General features: G+C 48.0%; 1 protein-coding gene across 1 annotated transcript in view; it reads left to right on the top strand.

Annotated features, from left to right (window-relative positions):
• The first annotated feature begins 238 nt into the window (after window positions 1-238).
• The window catches only part of LOC144674142 (transmembrane protein 150A), a 142,817-nt gene continuing 125,548 nt past the window's right edge, over window positions 239-17,507 (top strand). Inside the window, exon 1 of the mRNA XM_078535635.1 lies at window positions 239-384. Coding sequence (XP_078391761.1) covers window positions 320-384 — 65 coding nt within the window. The 5' untranslated portion in view covers window positions 239-319. The remainder of the gene's footprint in view (window positions 385-17,507) is intronic.

Genomic DNA, 17,507 nt, shown 5'->3' on the forward strand with positions numbered 1-17,507 from the left:
CCTCGGGTCTGCAGTAGATCCAGAGTCTGCAGCAATATTGCATTTAGACAGAGAGTGGAGCGATAGTTACAACAGATACAACTTCCTCCTGACTCCGGGCGGGCTGTGCTTTGGGTGTGTGCTCGCTTTTGAAGTGTGATTCATTGAGCTCTAAGCTGCTCAGTGGGGGGCACCCAGCTCTGGGCAGGTTGCAGAGGGATTTCAGCTCTGGGCTCCTGGCATTTCTCCCTCCTCCGATGCTCCTCTCGGAGGCTGTTGTGATCGAGTGTAACTCCAGCCGCTGTTGGACCCGCTTGGATCTGTTGCACCGAGAGCCACGATGAGCTGCTGGCCGCTTCTGCCTCTCCTGGCCAGCGTGGTGTCCATCGCAGGCACCTGGACAGTGTAAGCAATCCATTTCTTCTCATTTTGACCTGTCCACTTGGAGCTCAGTCACTCTGACAGCTCCCTCGCTGACCCCCACCCTCTCTCTCTCTCTCTCTCTTTTTCTCACACTGCACTTTTTTAAACTGTTGAAAACAAAGTTTCTCCTCTGCTTCTGGGGGGCCTTTGCGTTTCCACAACTTTCTCCTCTCTGCAAAACTCCATTCTTGGAGCGATTTCTGGGACTCCACTTCACAGTGCTCATCTCACTCAAACTTTAAAAAACTTTTATCTCCCAGAGAGAGGGTGGGTGGGTGGGTGGGGGAACCAAACTCAGCAGCTTTAATGTTATTTTTTTGCTTCTCAATGACTTCAGAGACTTTAATAGATGAATAGATTAAATTATGCAGTTGAATTTGAGGTTGAGAATTGTGCATTCAGCTGTTGTTATCCTCTAACTGAAAGGGAACCTCCACCCCTGACTAACTTCCTGGTCTTATTTAGGAGAGTTGCTGACCATTAGGTCCTGGAATTCAGACCACCCTGATTTTGCTGGGGAATCCATCCCCTTGAAACTCAGCAAAAACTGGTGTACAGTCCCAAACAAACAACCATCCAAGTAACGACGAAGCCTATATTTACTGACAGGCATGTGTGTGGGGTTCATGATCCAGTTTTCCACACCCTCTTGCCGGCGTGAGATTAGTGGGAATGCCTGGTTATCTCTGGGAGTTCACTCCTGCCGATTCGAGTGCACACAGGAAGGTGTTGGCTGTGGCTCAGTTCATAGCACCCTCGCCTTTGAATCAGAGGGTTGTGGGTTCGTGTCCCACTCCCGGAAAACCAAGAACTGTGATTGTACTCGAAAGAGTTGCAATCTGTGACTGTTGATAACTCGAAAGAGTTTCGAGCGCACACAGGGTTAAAATGGGACATGCTGGAGCTTCTGCTGTACGCGTTGATCCCACAATATGTCACTTAAAGGCCTTGATTGTTAGCCAATGTTCTTTGGACAGGGAGCCCACCTCACAAATCATTCCAAGTGTTTCGAAAGGGGCGAACAAAGGAGTCAAGCCATATCCCGTTCAACTCTGAGCACTTTTGCCAGCTATCTACTTTGCGGGCAAAAATGTGCGGCTGTGAAACGAATCCTTCTTGTTCTGGGCTGGTGGCACTGAAGTCTGCAGCTCTATGGTGGTTGTATTGCGACCATGTAACAGGCTGAAGCCAGCACCAATGTCTGGCTGTAGCAGATAGCCAACTCAGAGACAAGTGACTTTATAATTCCATGATGAGAGCTGGAGTAAGGGCAAGTGCTTCTGTTTTGGTTTGAGAGCCAAGCCTGTATTTACAGTAAATCTGCTGCTTGTACCCAGTGATTAGCTGGGTGATGTTCAACGATCGAGATGCCACGGGTGCTGGGAAATGGAAATAAAGCCAGAAAATGCTGGAAAAATGCAGCAGGCCTGGCAGAGAGGAGCAGAGCTAACGTTTCGAGTCCGTAAGACTCTTCTTCAGAGTTCTTCTCTCTTCTCTCTGCAGAGAGAAGAGAGAAGAACTCTGAAGAAGAGTCTTACGGACTCGAAACGTTAGCTCTGCTCCTCTCTCCACCGATGCTGCCAGACCTGCTGAGCTTCTCCAGCATTTTCTGCTTTTATTATGGCTGACAGTGTGCGCCAGAGCCTAGGTACAATGTGCCCTCTTCCCTCTATCGAAGGCTATATAGGTGCTGCATTCCGGTAAGCAGGAGTACACTGCTTGACCTCTGTGTCTGCTACATTTATCCACACATCTGGTCCTCTCCAGCTCACAGGGGAGCAGGAGGTCCACTTACCCAAAGAGGCCAGTGGCATTGAACCCAAGGAAATACCTACCAGAAAAAGCTCAAAACAAACCATTTCACCAAATAAGCTGGGAAGAGGGGATTTTGTCGGATACATTTTTCACAGAGACAACGTCCCTTTAAAATTGCTCTGCCAGTGTATAAATGCATTCCCCGAGGGATGTCCTACTACAGGTTGGGCTCTTGGAGAAGGGGAGACCGGGAGTAAGTATAAGCTGACTCACTGGACAGGAAAGCCACAGGATGAGTTGGAAAGCGGGTTATACACGCCATCTGTTATTGAGCTCGATGAAGAGTAAAATTGAATGAAGTACCAAACCACTGTTGTATCTGAAGCTGTCTGCTTCCTGAGGGATGGGTTAGGTTATAAACCTCCCTGTGACATTACTCCAGAGGAGCATATCTCTCCATTAGGAGCACTGACTCGTGATTTCCAATTGGCTCCTAGGACTTCAGTGACTCGTTTATTGGATGGCTTAAGAGAACATCCTGGAAGCAGAAAGCAATAAGCCCAGGATAGAAAGTGGGGAATTCCTAGGGAATGTTCATGTGAATCCCCGTTGGGGACAGTGTGCTAACGAGTTGACCCTCTTCTCATTTCTCGCACACTGTTGCTTTGAGGGAGCTCAATGAATGTCTTGGCCGTGTCAACTGCTCTCAGACAAACCTCTCACTCACGGCCTCCCCTCCCCTGTAGTTGACCTTAGAACATCAGCAAAGTTTCCAATTGCAGCAACAGCGGTTGAAATCTCTTCGGCAAAGAGAAAAATATATAAATTGGAGTAAGTGAATCTTCCAAACCCACGGCCTGTACCAACGAGAAGGACACAGGCAGCAACTGGGTGGCAGTACCACCACCTGCAAGTTCCCCCCCCCCCCAAGCCACTCGCCATCCTGACTTGGAAATATATCGGCCGCTCCTTCACTGTCGCTGGGTCAAAATTCTGGAACCCCCCCCTCCCTAACAGCACCGTGGGTGTACCTACACCTCAGGGGCTGCAGAAGTTCAAGATGGTGGCTCACCACCACCTCCCCAAGAGCAACTGGAGATGGGCAAAAAATGCTGACTTTGCCAGTGCCGCCCACATCCCCTGAAAGAGTAAAACAAACCAGTTCAAGGGATCACTTCAGACCTTGTGAGCACAGTCCCTTCAAAGTAATCCCTCCCTTTTGGAATGTACTGAAGCAAAGATTAATTCATTTAATTGCATGAGCCCTAAGTATGCTGACAGATGCTGTCGGACTCTTCACTCCAGTTCCTCTGATTCAGGCTGCAAAGACCTGTGAGTGGTCCAGTCATAGGGAAGTGGAAAGCTTTGTGCTGGATCCTAGGCCTGTGCCAAGCTAGCTGACCATCACTATGGTAATGTTAAGGGTGTTATGGGTGCCCCTGGGTAGGTCAGGTTAAAAAAAAAATCAGCCAAAGTCCATACTCCTGGTCATTATCAGATGAATGTTGCTGGAAGTAGAGGGGATGTGAGATGTGATCGGGGGTCTTAGTTAGTAGCGCTCTTGCCTCAGAGTCAGAAGGTCAAGGGATCATGTTCCCTCCAGAGGCTTGAGCATAAAATGCTCCAGTGCAGTTCTGAGGGGGTGCTGCACTCTTTGGAGGTGCTGACTTTCAGGTAATAAACCAAGATCTTGCCTGCTCTCTCAGGTGAATGCAAAAGATCCCATGAAGAAGAGTAGGGGAGTTATTACTGGTGCCCTGGCCAATATTTAGCCCTCGATCGACATCACGAAATCAGGCTGTCTGGTCATTATCAACATTGTTGTCTATGGGAGCTTGCTGTGCACAAATTGGCTGCCACATTTCCTACATTACGACAGTGACAACACTTAAAAAAAAAGGTACTTCATTGGCTTGCCTAGGCTTTGGGAGGTCTGGAGGTTGCTAAAGGTGTTGTATAAGTGCAGGTCTTTTATGAAATGAGGGCAGAGTTTGCCCTTCTGAAGGGCCCAAGAGTCGGAACGCCCGCCAACGCTGTCCGGGCTCACTCATGAAGAGAGGCCACACGGTTAAGATACTGCGAGCAACTGTTGCCCACAGAAAATGTATGCCAACATGGGTCAGTGACTTCAGAAGAGGGAGGATAAAACAATAAGGCTGTGGTGGTGGGTTGGGGAGGAGGGGGGTGGGTTGGAGGGGGTAGTGCAGTGATGGTGGAATCAGGCTGTACCTAAGAAACATAAAGAAATGCAGGTACCGGATCCCGTATCCGGGAAGCTCGGGACTAGACGTGGGCCGGATTTGGGGATTCTATGGATTTGGGGGTCCTGGGCCTAGCATGTGCTAACGACACATAAAATAAAGTATGAAAATAAGAGTAAAAGTGTTTTATTCAAATTGCTAACCAGGACGCCGGCTTTAAGTGTCGCTGGTTTTCGGGTCCTCCTGGATTTTGGGATGCCAGGTACCGGGTACATGGAACCAAAATGATAGAGGCCCAGCGGTGCGAACTGCCATTCAGCAGGAGGGAGATGGAGGCCAATGCTAGGCCGGGGTGGTACTCAGGTCCCCTGGCCACTGTCCAATGGCAGACAGTGATGGAGGCCTGGGCCACAGGATGTGTACTGGTTGTCACGGCAACCACGTCACAAGGCCAATAGAACAGGAAACACGTACTTCTCAAAGGAAAAAAAAAATCGATGGTGCTGTATACCCTTCAGTCTTCAGAATCGCAAATTATCAGACCGAACAATAATTCTGACACAGCCAAAGACTTTAAGACTCATGTAACACAGCGGTGTCGCGATTTTAAGGGTCATTGGAAAAGGAACCACAGGTAAGATGAGAATTTCGTTGCACTCAGCCAGTTGTTGGGATGAGGTAAGACAAACTGGAAAATGTAAAACGCAAACGTCAAAAATAGGCTGGTAACAACCAAAGAGGGGTAAAAGGAGCCGGGGTACAGTTTGCAGGCGCGTGGCAGCACAGACATTGTGATCGGGAACGCGCTGCCTGAAAGCAGATTCAATAGTGACCTTCAGAAGGGGAATTGGATAAATCCTAAAGGGAAAAGATTTACAGGGCTGTGTAGAAAGAGCAGGGAACTGGGCTAATTGGATAGCTCCATCGGAGAGCCGGCACAGATACGATGGGCCAAATGGTCCCCTTCTGCGCCGTATCATTCTATGTGAGGGTGGCGTCACTGTTGATGCTGATGTGGTTGGTTCAGTACGTAATAAATGTCCGACCACTGTTTCTTCTCTCTGCCAAAGGATAATGGAATGCTGGTGAACCTGGGGGACAGGACTGGCTCGGTAACATATCATGTCAGGTTTTATACAGCACCTATAAACAGTCTTGATGGAACCTGCGCCTCAACATTCCAGAGGATGCATAATTAAAATAGCTCTTTAATTATCGAAAACCAATTTGCATAAAGCGGTGGTGCTGAGAACTGGCTTCAGGAAGTATTTATGTCCTCATTCCATTCACATATGGTCCCAAGTAATGTACTGCTCCTTATAGGCCCCTGTGCACAGCCTGCCTGCCTGTGGCCTAACTGGGACTCACTGGGTTTCACTCTTCACTTCCCTTGCTTTCAATCAAAGTGGAGAAATATTTCTGTCAGTAACTAGGGTTGCTAACTCTGATTAAATGTATTCCTGGAGGTTTCATCCCATGATCTGCCCCCACACTCCAGCCATTAGTCGGCCAACACACCCATCCTTGTGATGTACTGCCCTCCTACGCCAATTGGATAGCAGAAAGACTTATTACCCAATTGGATGATGCTTGACTGTCAGCCAATCAGCCTTCCCCCACCCCCATTTTCAATACCTTTATATCTGGCAGAGAGAAACGTTCAACGAAAATGACAGAAAAAAACATTTTTCTCCAGTGTTGCCCACACAGCAGTGTCCTGGAGATTGATCCTCAATTCCTGGAGTCTCCAGGCTGATCCTAGAGGGTTGCATGGGAACCCTAATGGTAACCTCCAAGCAGCAAGTGAATATTTTTAGATTCTTATGCTTGTGGTCTCACGCTCCACCACCTCTCCCTGCCCCCGTTCCTTTTGTACATTCCTCTGTGGCCTCGCACTCCATCCCCTCTCGTGCATTCCTCTCCGGGCCACCATTGGGGGGGGCCTTGTCTAGGCCCCACACTCTGGAATTCCCTCCCCTAAATCTCTGAAATTCATTCCCCCATGTTCCGCCCCACCTTTCTGAGAGGCACTTTAAAACCTATTCTTAGGGAAAGTTCAGCGACCGACCCCCACCCCCCCCCCCACCTCCACCATTGGTCCATTGTCAGAACTGTGGGCAGAAAGTCAGTGAGTAACACGATGTAAATATTGACAGTGGTGTGAGCTCTGACACAGTAAAAAAAATCTTGTGTGTTGGGCAATGTGGGTGGCATTGATGTGGAATTGTCACTGTGGGAAAGGAGCCCATTAAAAAAAAAACTCTGCAGTTCGTGGGCTCTGTCCCTTTAAGAAAGCAACCATTTTGTTTTCCTCAAGTATCTCACACACAGACAAAGTGGAAAAGATCGTGGTGCCAACCTTTTCTGCATTCTCCTTTTCTGCTTTCCTTCATTGCGTCCAGCCCAGGCTATAAACTTTCTATGATTCTATCTCCAGCGTCCTTTGCTGCCTAACGTTTCATTCTTTGTCTCCCTCTCTAGTCAGAATGCAGCGACTTGGCTGCGAGAGGCGTGGGTCAGAAGGTTAACTGTTCATGTTACAAAAACACTGGCTGGATGAGGACCAGCTCGCTCCGGGTTGGCCAATTCCTTTCGCTCACACGTTATAACAGATTCCTATTTGTTCTCGTTCATCACCCAAGTGAGGCCTACAAAGGCCTAAAGCGAGGAGGCGCGGACTCCGGCCGGGATGTTCCGGCCCCGTCGGGGGCGGGACTCACCGTGGGCGAGGCGGCGCCCCCAGCCGGAAGCCCGTTGGTGGGACCGGGAGATCCCCGGCGGCGGGCGGGTGCGGAAAGTCCCGCCCCCCCCCCCCCCCCCGTGCCCGTTAACACCGAGCTGTGGTCGCCAACCCTCCGAGGTGACCCTGGGCCGGGGTTTTACGGTCCTGCCGTGATGTGTCTCCCCCCCACCCCGCCGGACGCGGCGACCCGTTTAAATCTCCGTTCAGTTCGGCGGGTCCGTAATATCCCTCCCGGCGGGAGGCACCGTGAAATCCTGGCCCTGGAGTCTCCCGGGATTAAAGACCAACCCGCAGGGCACCGCTGAGGGAGAACAAAAGTAGAGGCAATAAATACGTGGGTTTGCAAGTTATGGGGGAGAGGCCTGTTTGACTGACGGTTAAATAATTGTCCAGTCCATGAATGGAGAGTGTGTTTGCAGGAAGATAATGCCGACGTCTTTGGTGATCAATGGTGGGAGGGCGTGGGCGGGGTAGTCGGCAATTGTGTGTTGATACCGCTAGAGTTAGAGTCATAGTCATGATGGCACAGAAGGAGGCCATTCGGCCCTTTGAGTCCATGCCAGCTTTCTGTAGAGTAATCCAGTCAGCTCCACTCCCCTGCTCTACCCCTGTGTCCCTGCAAGTTTATTTAGCTCAAGTGCCCATCCACTTTCCGTTTGAAATCATTAATCGGCTCTGCTTCCACCACCCTCGTGGGCTGCAAGTTCCAGGTCATTTCCACTCACTGAGTAAAAACGTTTTTCCTCACATCCACTCCCCCCACCCCCCCCCCCAACCGCATCTCTCGCCCAAAACTTTAAATCTATCTCCCCTAGTCCCTGTACGGTCAGCCAATGGGAACAGCTTTTATTTGCCGACCTATAAACCCGCTTTCATCTTGTACGCCTCTGTCAGATCTCCCCTCAAATCTCCTTTGCTCCAAGGAAGACAACCCTAGTTTCTCCCAACCTGCAGTTAAAATCCCTCATCCCTGGAACCATTCTGGCAAACCTCCTCGCGTCCTTTCAAGGACCCTCACGTCCTTCCTAAAGCGCGTTGACCAGGACTGAATCCAGTGCCCTAGTTGTGGCTTAGTCAGAGCTTTATAAAGGTTTGCAACCTCAGTACATGCGGAGTCTAAGTTACACTGTCTGGTGCACCCCAGTCTGTTTTAGCTAAGCCCTGAACTGGATGACTAGTATATGACAGAGAGCTGCATTCTCTCCATTTGTGTTAGTCACCTCATAATATTGCTTACTTAGGGCTTTAATTAATTGTCAACAACAGCAAACATCAGAGGACAAGTTCTTGTCTCACCTCCTACCTCCGCAAATACACTTGCTGTCACAAACTGCGGTAAAATGTAACAAAGCTACTTAGGACTTGTCAGCTCTTGTCTGCCCATTATTGAGGGTGTGCCAGTGAGATATTTGGATGATGGAGGAGAGCGAGGTACGGAGTTATGGGATTGACAGGGGAGAGACAGTCATCTCACCATCGTGGGTGTGTTCATGAATTGGAGCCATTTTGCACTGAAACAGGACACAGAAATTCTGATTTACCTGATTAATGTAGCCAAAATGAAGCCGGTCGTATACACGAGAGAGAAAGAGGAAGAAAAGGAGAAGAGAGACAGGGAACGAGTGAGACGATAGACAAGTGAGAGGCTGAAAGTGAAGAAACGGGCGGGAGCGGCAGTGATAAAAAACAGAAATGGAGGGAGGGAGAGAGAAACAAAGCTGGGGAGGTTAGTGAGACTGAGAAAGAAAGAGAGAAAGACGGATTAAGAAGTAAAAATAGTGGGAAGGGTGGGGGAAATAAGGTGCAAAGATGGACACTCCCTCCAGCAGGGAGAGGGCTGGTTGCTCCCAAAATGTGTTTTTTCACTTGCTCCAGCTTCCAGTTCCTCATTTTCCTAGGAACACCTAGTTGCACGATTTTAAATATTTCCCTATGTACCAATTGCTGTCAAAAGCTAAACACAGCCAGAACAATCCAATAATATTGCATGTGTGGGACCCATTTAAAAGCAACTTTTTTTATTCATTCAGGGGATGTGGGCTTCGCTGGCTGGGCCAGCATTTATTGCCCATCCCTAATTGCCCTTGAGAAGGTGGTGGTGAGCTGCCTTCTTGAACCGCTGCAGTCCATGTGGTGTAGGTACACCCACAGTGCTGTTAGGGAGGGAGTTCCAGGATTGTGACCCAGCGACAGTGAAGGAACGGCCGATATATTTCTGAGTCAGGATGGTGAGTGGCTTGGAGGGGAACTCCCAGGTGTGTCTGCTGCCCTTGTCCTTTCACGTGATAAAGGTTGCGGGTTTGGAAGGTGCTCTTGAAGGAGCTTTGGTGATTTACTTGTGAATGGCACACACTGCTGCCACTGTGTGCTGGTGGTGGAAGGAGTCTATGTTTAAGGTGGTAGATGGGGTGCCAGTCAAGCAGGCTGGTTTGTTCTGGATGGTGTCAAGCTTCTTGCGTGTTGGAGCTGCACTCATCCAGGAAAGTGGAGAGTCTCCCATCACATTCATAAGAACGTAAGAAATAGGAGCTGCGCCATTCAATAAGATCATGGCCTGACATGTATCGATAGTGGACAGGCTACGTGGAGGCAGGAGGTGAACCTCTGGCCTACTCTCATAACCACAGTCTGGCTTAGTTCAGTTTCTGGTCAATGATAACCCCCAGGATGTTGATAGTGGGGGAATTCAGCAATGGTAATGCCATTGAATGTCAAGAGGGGATGGTGAGATTCTCTCTTGTTTGAGATGGTCATTGCCTGGCACTTGGGTGGTGCGTATGTCATTTTCCACTTGTCAGCCCAAGCCTGAATGTTGCCCAAGGCTTGCTGCAAATGGGCATGGGCTGCTTCAGTGTCTGAGGAGTTATGGTATTGGACCTTCAACTTGCATTAATGCAGTGCCTTTAACATCCAAGGGGCTGAGAAAGGAATAGATAGTGCCACTTTCAGAATTGATTATTCAGTCAATTTAAAGTGAGCTATATATAAGTGTTGAGGGAGAGCAGCATTAGAATAGGCACTTGTTCAAAAAGAGAACCAGATGAGCATTCGATTGGGAATGAAAGAGACTGTCAAGTTGCAGTGTATCAAAGTGAACATGGAAGCTTTGTGTAGCTTCACTCACTGTATGTTTCAACGAGGAAGTTCATGGTCACTGCATCAGGAGCAAGAACAAGATATATTTACAGCACATTAATGACTGAATGATATACAGCTAGTTAAACATTACAGAGAGCAGCAGTTTGAACAGATTGCCTCAGGCAAGCATGACAATGAGACATTTCATATCACGAGATAATAAAACATGAAGAAGATCGCTCAGGCCATTTTCTTTCACCCAAATAGAATGACCCACAATTTCTCCTGTTCCATCTAAACCATCGCCAGGAGTATCTCCACTCCCAACAACAATATAGCTTGCATTTATGTAGCGCCCTTAAATGTCTAAAACACTCTGAGGTGCTTAACAGGAGCATTATCAGGCAAACATCGAACACCAAGCCACTTAACAGTTTTCAGTTCGGATTAGAGCATGTTTATAAACAATAACATCGAGATTGAGCAAATGTTGTCATCTGAAACTTTGGTGTTATATTTCTATAGCAAGGAAAATACTTTTATTCCCAACCTTAAACTTTTTGTACTGTAATCGTTTTTTGCAATGTAGGAAACATGGCAGCCAATCTGCGCACAGCAAGCTCCCACAAACAGCGGTGTGATAATGACCAGATAATCTATTTTTAGGTGTTTGGTTGGGTGATTAATATTGGACAGGCCATGGGGGTCTTTTACCACTCCCTGAGCCGGCAGATGTAAGAAATCTCGGTTTATCGGTACCTCAGACAGTGCAGCACTCCCTCAGTACTACACTAGAGGGTCAGGCTAGTTTTTGCGCCCAATTTCCAGCAATGCAACTCGAACCCACAATCTTCTGACTGAGGCGAGAGCATCATTGGCTGAGCCACAGCTGACGTGGCTCCAACCTTTCCATTTCTCTGCACGATGTCTGCTCTGCTGTTTATTTTAATGCATGTAAGAGGCTTATCGCTTAGTAAAAGAGGTTTTTTACTTTTTTGCCTCGTCTCGTGCAGTAGGAACACTGGTTTTAGCACCCTCGCCTTGAAAAACAATGACGTACTTTTTATTAAACAGGATTCCTATGTATAACCTGAAGGGAGACTTTGCCCACACCACACCTGACAGAACACCGCAGCTAACAAAATTGTCCACTCAAAACATAAGAACATAAGAAACAGGGGCAGGAGTAAGCCATTCAGCCCCTCAAACTTGCTGTGCCATTCAATAAGATCATCATTGATCTGCTCAAGGCCTCAATTCCACTTTCTTAAGCCCTGCAACATCCCCTCCCCCCTATAACCCTTGCAACCCTTGTAGATCAAAAACCTGTCTAACTCAGCCTTGAACATATTCAATGATCCAGCCTCCACTCCTCTCTGGGGTAGAGAATTCCAAAGATTAACAATTCTCTGAGAGAAGAAATTCCTCCTTATCTCCACATTAAATGGGAGACCCCTTATTCTGAAAATATGCCCCCTTGTTCTAGATTCCCCCACGAGGCGATACATCCTCTCAGCTTCTACCCTGTCAAACTCCCCCCCCTGCCACAGTCTTATATGTTTCAACAAGATGGCCTCTCATTCATCTAAACTCCAATGGGTTGAGACCTAACCTGCTCAACTTTTCCTCATAACACAACCCCTTCATCCCAGGAATCAGCCAAGTGAACCTTCTCTGAACTCTCTCGAAGGCAAGTATATCCCTCCTTAAATAAGGAGACCAAAACTGTACACAGTACTCTAGGTGTGGCCTCACCAATGTCCTGTTCAGTTGTAGCAAGACTTCCCTACTTTTATACACCACCCCTCTTGCAATAAAGGCCAACATTCCATTCATCCTCTTAACTATTTACGATACCTGAATGCTGACATTTTTGTGATTCATCTACAAGGACACCTCGGTACAGCAGCATTCTGTATTCTCCATTTAAATAATATTCTGCAGTTCTACTCTTCCTACCAGACTGGACAACCTCCACTTACCAGACTTTACTAGATCTGAAATAGCCTGTTCCCTGGTTGGTTCCAGGACATATTGTTCTAAGAATCTGTCCAGAATACACTCCTATGAACTCATCCACAAGGCTTCTTTTGCCAATTTGATTTGTCTAATCTATATGAAGATTGAAATTGCCCATGATTATGGTAGTACCTTTCTTACAACCTCATTATTTCTGGGTTTATACTCTGTCCTACAGTGAAGCTCCTGTTAGGGAGCCTATAAACTACTTTAATCAGTGACTTCCTTCCCTTGCTATTTCTTATCTACATCCAAATTGATCTACATCTTGATCCTTCGAGCCATGACAACTGTTCATTATTGTACTGATCTCATCTTTTATTAGCAGAGCTACCCCACCTCCTTTTCCTTACTTCCTCTCTTTTCAAAATATCAAATAATCTAGAATACTCAGTTCCCAGCCTTGGTCACCTTATGCACCTACAAACATGTGAATTAGGAGCAGGAGTCGGCCACTCGGCCCCTCGAGCCTGCTCCGCCATTCAATAAGATCATGGCTGATCTGATTGTAACCTCAACCCCACAGCCCCGCCTCCCCCGATAACCTTTCACCCCTTTGTTAATCAAGAATCTATATAGCTCTGCCTTAAAAATATTCAAAGACTCTGCTTCCACCGCCTTTTGAGGAAGAGGGTAGAACATCGTCTCTGTAATAACTATTTTATCATACCCACGTATTTATATTTGAGCTATCAATCAATCTGCCTTATTACAAATGCTTCATGCATTCAGATAAAGAGCCTTTAATTCTGTATTATTACCATTTTTCCCTACTTTGACCTATTTGCTGATGCACTCTTATGTTTAGATGCTTTGTCCCTTCCTGTCACACTCTGGTTAACATTACTTGTGTCGCTACCCTGCACTATTGCTTTGTCCTTGCTTGTTAACTTTCTAAATCCCCCCTCATGAGAATCCTCCCCTCAGTATTTAGTTTAAAGGCCTCTCCATGGCCCTGGTTATTCGATTCACCAGGGCACTGGTCCCAGCATGGTTCAAGTGAAGCCTGTCCCAATGGTACACCTCCCTCTTTTCCCAGTACTGGTGCCAGTGCCCCATGGATCAAAACCCATTTCTCCCACACCAATATTTGAGCCACACATTCAACTCCCTGATCTCATTCACCCTATGTCAATTTGCCTGTGGCTCAGGTAGTAATCGCAAGATTATTACCTTTGTGGTCCTGCCTTTTAATTTAACCCCTAGCTGCTCATACTCCCTTAGCAGAACCTCGTTCTTACTCCTACCTATATTACTAGTGCCCATGTGGACCATGACAACTGCATCCTTGCCCTCCCACTCCAAGCTCCCCTCCAGCCCTGAGATGTCCTTAACTCTGACACCGCGCAGGTAACACAGCCTTCAGGATTCTCGTTCTTGGCTGCAGGGAACAGTACCTATCCCCCTAAATATACCTTCCCCTACTACAACTACATTCCTTTTAGCTCCCCAAATTAAATGGCTTGCTGTACTATGTTGCTGTATTATTTGCTCATCCTCCCTGCAGTCCCAGCTCTCATCCACACTAGCTGCAAGAACCTCAAACCTGAACAATTGCAAAGACTGAGGTTCCTCCACTGCTACCATCTGGTTCCCCATACTTGCCTCACTCATAGTCGCACCTTCCTCTCCCTGACCACAGACCACTTTGGAAGTACTTAACCTAATGCCTACCTCCTGCATCAAAGTGTCCAGGTAACTTTCACTCTTCCTGATGCATTTGAGTGTCCGAAGCTCGGACTCATCAGCTCTGAGCCGAAGTTCCTCGAGCTGTAGACACTTACTGCAGATAGAGTTGCCGTGGATAACAATGCTGACCATTAGCGCCCACATGCTACAGCTGCAACACACCACCTGCCCTGTCATCTCTGTGTTATTTGATTTAACTAATTAGGGTTTCAAGTTTTAAAATATCACTCAACGATTATTTGTAGTTATATTAAGTAGTTTAACTTACTAGTTAAGTTGTAAATTTAATACAGTATTTAGTGTGAATATAGTGTCATGTACAGTGTGAATTTAAACTACTATCCCAGGGAAAAGCCAATGGTAAAACTCACCAATCACCTACCTGCTCACCTCTAGTCCTCAGCTGACGAGAGGCCAGTGTAGGTCAGCGAGAACAGGGGTGATGGTGGAGTGGGACTTGGTGGGAGCTTGGCTAAGGGCAGCAGAGTTTCAGATAAGATCAAGTTTATGCAGGATGGAAGCTCAGAAGTGTCTAGGAGCGGTTAAGCTTTAAGGGTACAGGAGCATGTTTGAATGTTTTAACAGCGAATGGGCTGAGATGGAGACAGACTATATTACAGGAGTTGAAGTTGGTGGTTGTGGTGATGGAGAGGATATGGTGTTGGAACTTGCATTGATACTCAATGTTCCAAAGCGCTTCACAGCCAGTCAGTTATCTTTGAAGTGTAGCCATTATTATGATATAGGAAAAGCGACAGCAAATTTGCATGGTGCAAAGTCCCCCAAACCACAATGGAATGAATGATAAATAATCTAATTTAGTGACGTTGATTTTTCTTTAGTTAATCTTTCATAGGATGTGGGTGCCACTGGCAAGGCCAGCATTTGTTAGCCCATCCCTAATTGCCCTTGAACTGAGTGCTTTGTGAGGCTATTTCAGGGGGCAGTTAAGAGTCAGCCACATTGCTGTGGGTCTGGAGTCACATGTAGGCCAGATTTCCTTCCCTAAGGGACATTAGTGAACGAGATGGGTTTTTATGACAGTCAGTGATCGTTGTCATGGTCACCATTACTGAGACCAGTTTTCATTTCCAGATTTTATTAATTGAATTTAAATTCCACCAACTGCCATTTGAACCTGCGTCCCCAGAACATTAGCCTGGGCCCCTGGATTACTAGTCCAGTAACATTAACACTAGGTCACCGTCTCTCCCCAGGGATCAGTATTGGGCAGGCCACTAGGACAACCATTGCTCTTCTTCAAATAATGTCCATTACATTGTTCACTTGAGAGAGCAGGCAGAGCCTCGGTTTAGTGTCTCATCTGAAAACAGTACCTCTGACCATGCAGCACCCCCTCAGTACTCCACTTGAGTGTCAGCTGAGCTTATATGTACTTAAGTCCTGGAGTGGAGCTGGAACCCACGATCTTCTGTCTCAGAGGCAAAATCAGTCCTTGTGTAAGGATGAGCTCAGCCCTAAGTGTATTTTTTACTAGTTTGCATCTGGCCCCTTGTCCAGCTGGTGTAATTTAGTATGAAGTATTTTTCAAGTTTAGTTTTTCTACCTTGGTAAATAATCGCATAACCATCTATAAGATGAGCCCTCAGAAGCCTCCTGCCTAGGCCCAAAAGCTTGAGTCTTACCAGTCTCCTCATAACTCAGATTCCTGTCACCAGGTATTAGCCTCTCATCCCCCAGGAGTGAATTGAATGCCGAAAAGAGGGGCTGAATGGCCTCCTCCTGGTTCTATATTCCTATCTAACAGCTCGCAGCTTGGTCTGTCAGTCAGGAGCAGCAACTTGAAACAGCGACAGGCGCAGAAACAGCCCGAGCAGAGCCTCCGCTCAGTCAATGCCGCAGCTGATCTGCTTCACGAGGCTCAGTTTGACACCTGACCAGGGGCCGCAGCATCGATCACACTGAGCAGATATCTCATGCCCCCTTTCCCTGTCTCCATAAACTCCGACTGCCTGAGACCTCCCACACGTTAACACATTGTTCCTCCAGCTCCTGCCTCCATCCTCTTCCTTCATCCCATTATTGGCAGCTTAAGGTTAAACTCCCATTCTCTGGAATTCTCTGGCACAAACGCCCTCCACCTCTCCACCTCCTTCTGCTCCTTTAACACTCTTTATACAACCCACCCCTTTCCCTCTCCTAATGTCTCCTGCAATTTAAAGCCCATTTTCCACCCCCAACCCCCCCACCCCCGCCCGGCCAATGCCTGGGTTGTTTTCCGTGTTAAAGCACGATTAAGCACCAGGGGGTGAGTTTGTGCAGGGACACTGTACCTTTAAGCTGTACTTCACCGTGGTTTCCATGGAGTTTGTGACAGAGAAGCAGGGGCCCGCCCCTCCCCCGCACCCCGTGGAAATTCCCTCCACTGCACCACCCACAAAAGCCAGGAGGGTTGTCTTAGGCCGGGATTTTGCCCCTCGTTGGGCAGGCTTGGCGGAGGCGGACAGGAAGGTGCCCGCGATTGGAGCCCCGACCACGATTTCACGCTGACGGGCCAACTAAACGCCTGCTGCAGCGCTCAGCGTGTTTGGGGCGGGGGGGAGTTCGCAAGCGTGGACTTCCACGTATGCGCCTAGGAAACGTTCCCTGAGGCAGCTCCGTGCCTCAGGGAGCTGAAGATCCAAAAACAATTAAAAATAACGATTTTAAAATTGTTACCAAACATGTCCCCTCGTGTGACTCTGTCACACGAACAGGGGACATGTTATTAATGAAACATTAACATTTTCATTTCATTTTTAATTGCAGTTGGAAAACCTTATCCCGCCCGTGGATGAGGTTTCCTAAAAAAATTCAAAGGCCGCTTGGCCTTTCCTCCTGCCCGCCAACTGTAAGGTTGGACGGGCAGCGAAAAATTACACTTAATCGGTACTTTAATGGCCTTAAATAGACTTGTTAATTGTCGGAGGGCGTGCTTGCCGACTCCCGCGTCCGCCCGCTGACCAACATATCGCGCGATAATGTCAGCGCTCGCCTGGCGTCATCACGCGTCATTTTATGCCTGTTCGGGTCAGGCACGCGTCCGGCCGATGAGGTAAAAATCCTGGCCTTAGTTGCGTAATTGGCTGACTCCGAGTGTTGTCAACTCTCCATGATTTTTACGGAATTATAAGCTCGTATTCAAAGGGCAGTGGGCATCAGTCCATCTTGGGAGACGATTGGCTGTGCCAAGGGTGATGTCACTTTTGGGTTGACCATGGTCTGTTGTGGCTGGGGAGGCAGCTTCCTGGGTGGCAGCCCCTTCCGCAGCTGGCATGGATGAATGGCATTGGCCCAAGATGCTTTTTCCTTCTGCTGACCCCTTTCCCACCACCTGGCCATTTCTTTTGCCCTCTGTCTTTTCCACACCCTTCCTTGTCTCCAGGCAGTCCAGTCAGCGGCGAGGACTTCCCTCGCACCGACTCCGGTCCTGGTCCATTCGAAATCCCACTTGCAGACATCCTCGTATTGCAAACGCGCGTGACCTGTTGGTCTCGTGCCGATAGCAAGCTCGCCACAGAGCACGCCCTTAGAGATGCGGCCGTCATCCATTCAACTCAGATGACCCAGCCAATGGCATCGCCATCGACTCAAGAGGGCAAACGTGCTGGGCGTCCCTA

This window comes from Cetorhinus maximus, unplaced genomic scaffold (genome assembly GCF_964194155.1).
Source record: "Cetorhinus maximus unplaced genomic scaffold, sCetMax3.hap1.1 HAP1_SCAFFOLD_567, whole genome shotgun sequence".
NCBI classification, from domain to species: Eukaryota; Metazoa; Chordata; class Chondrichthyes; order Lamniformes; family Cetorhinidae; genus Cetorhinus; species Cetorhinus maximus.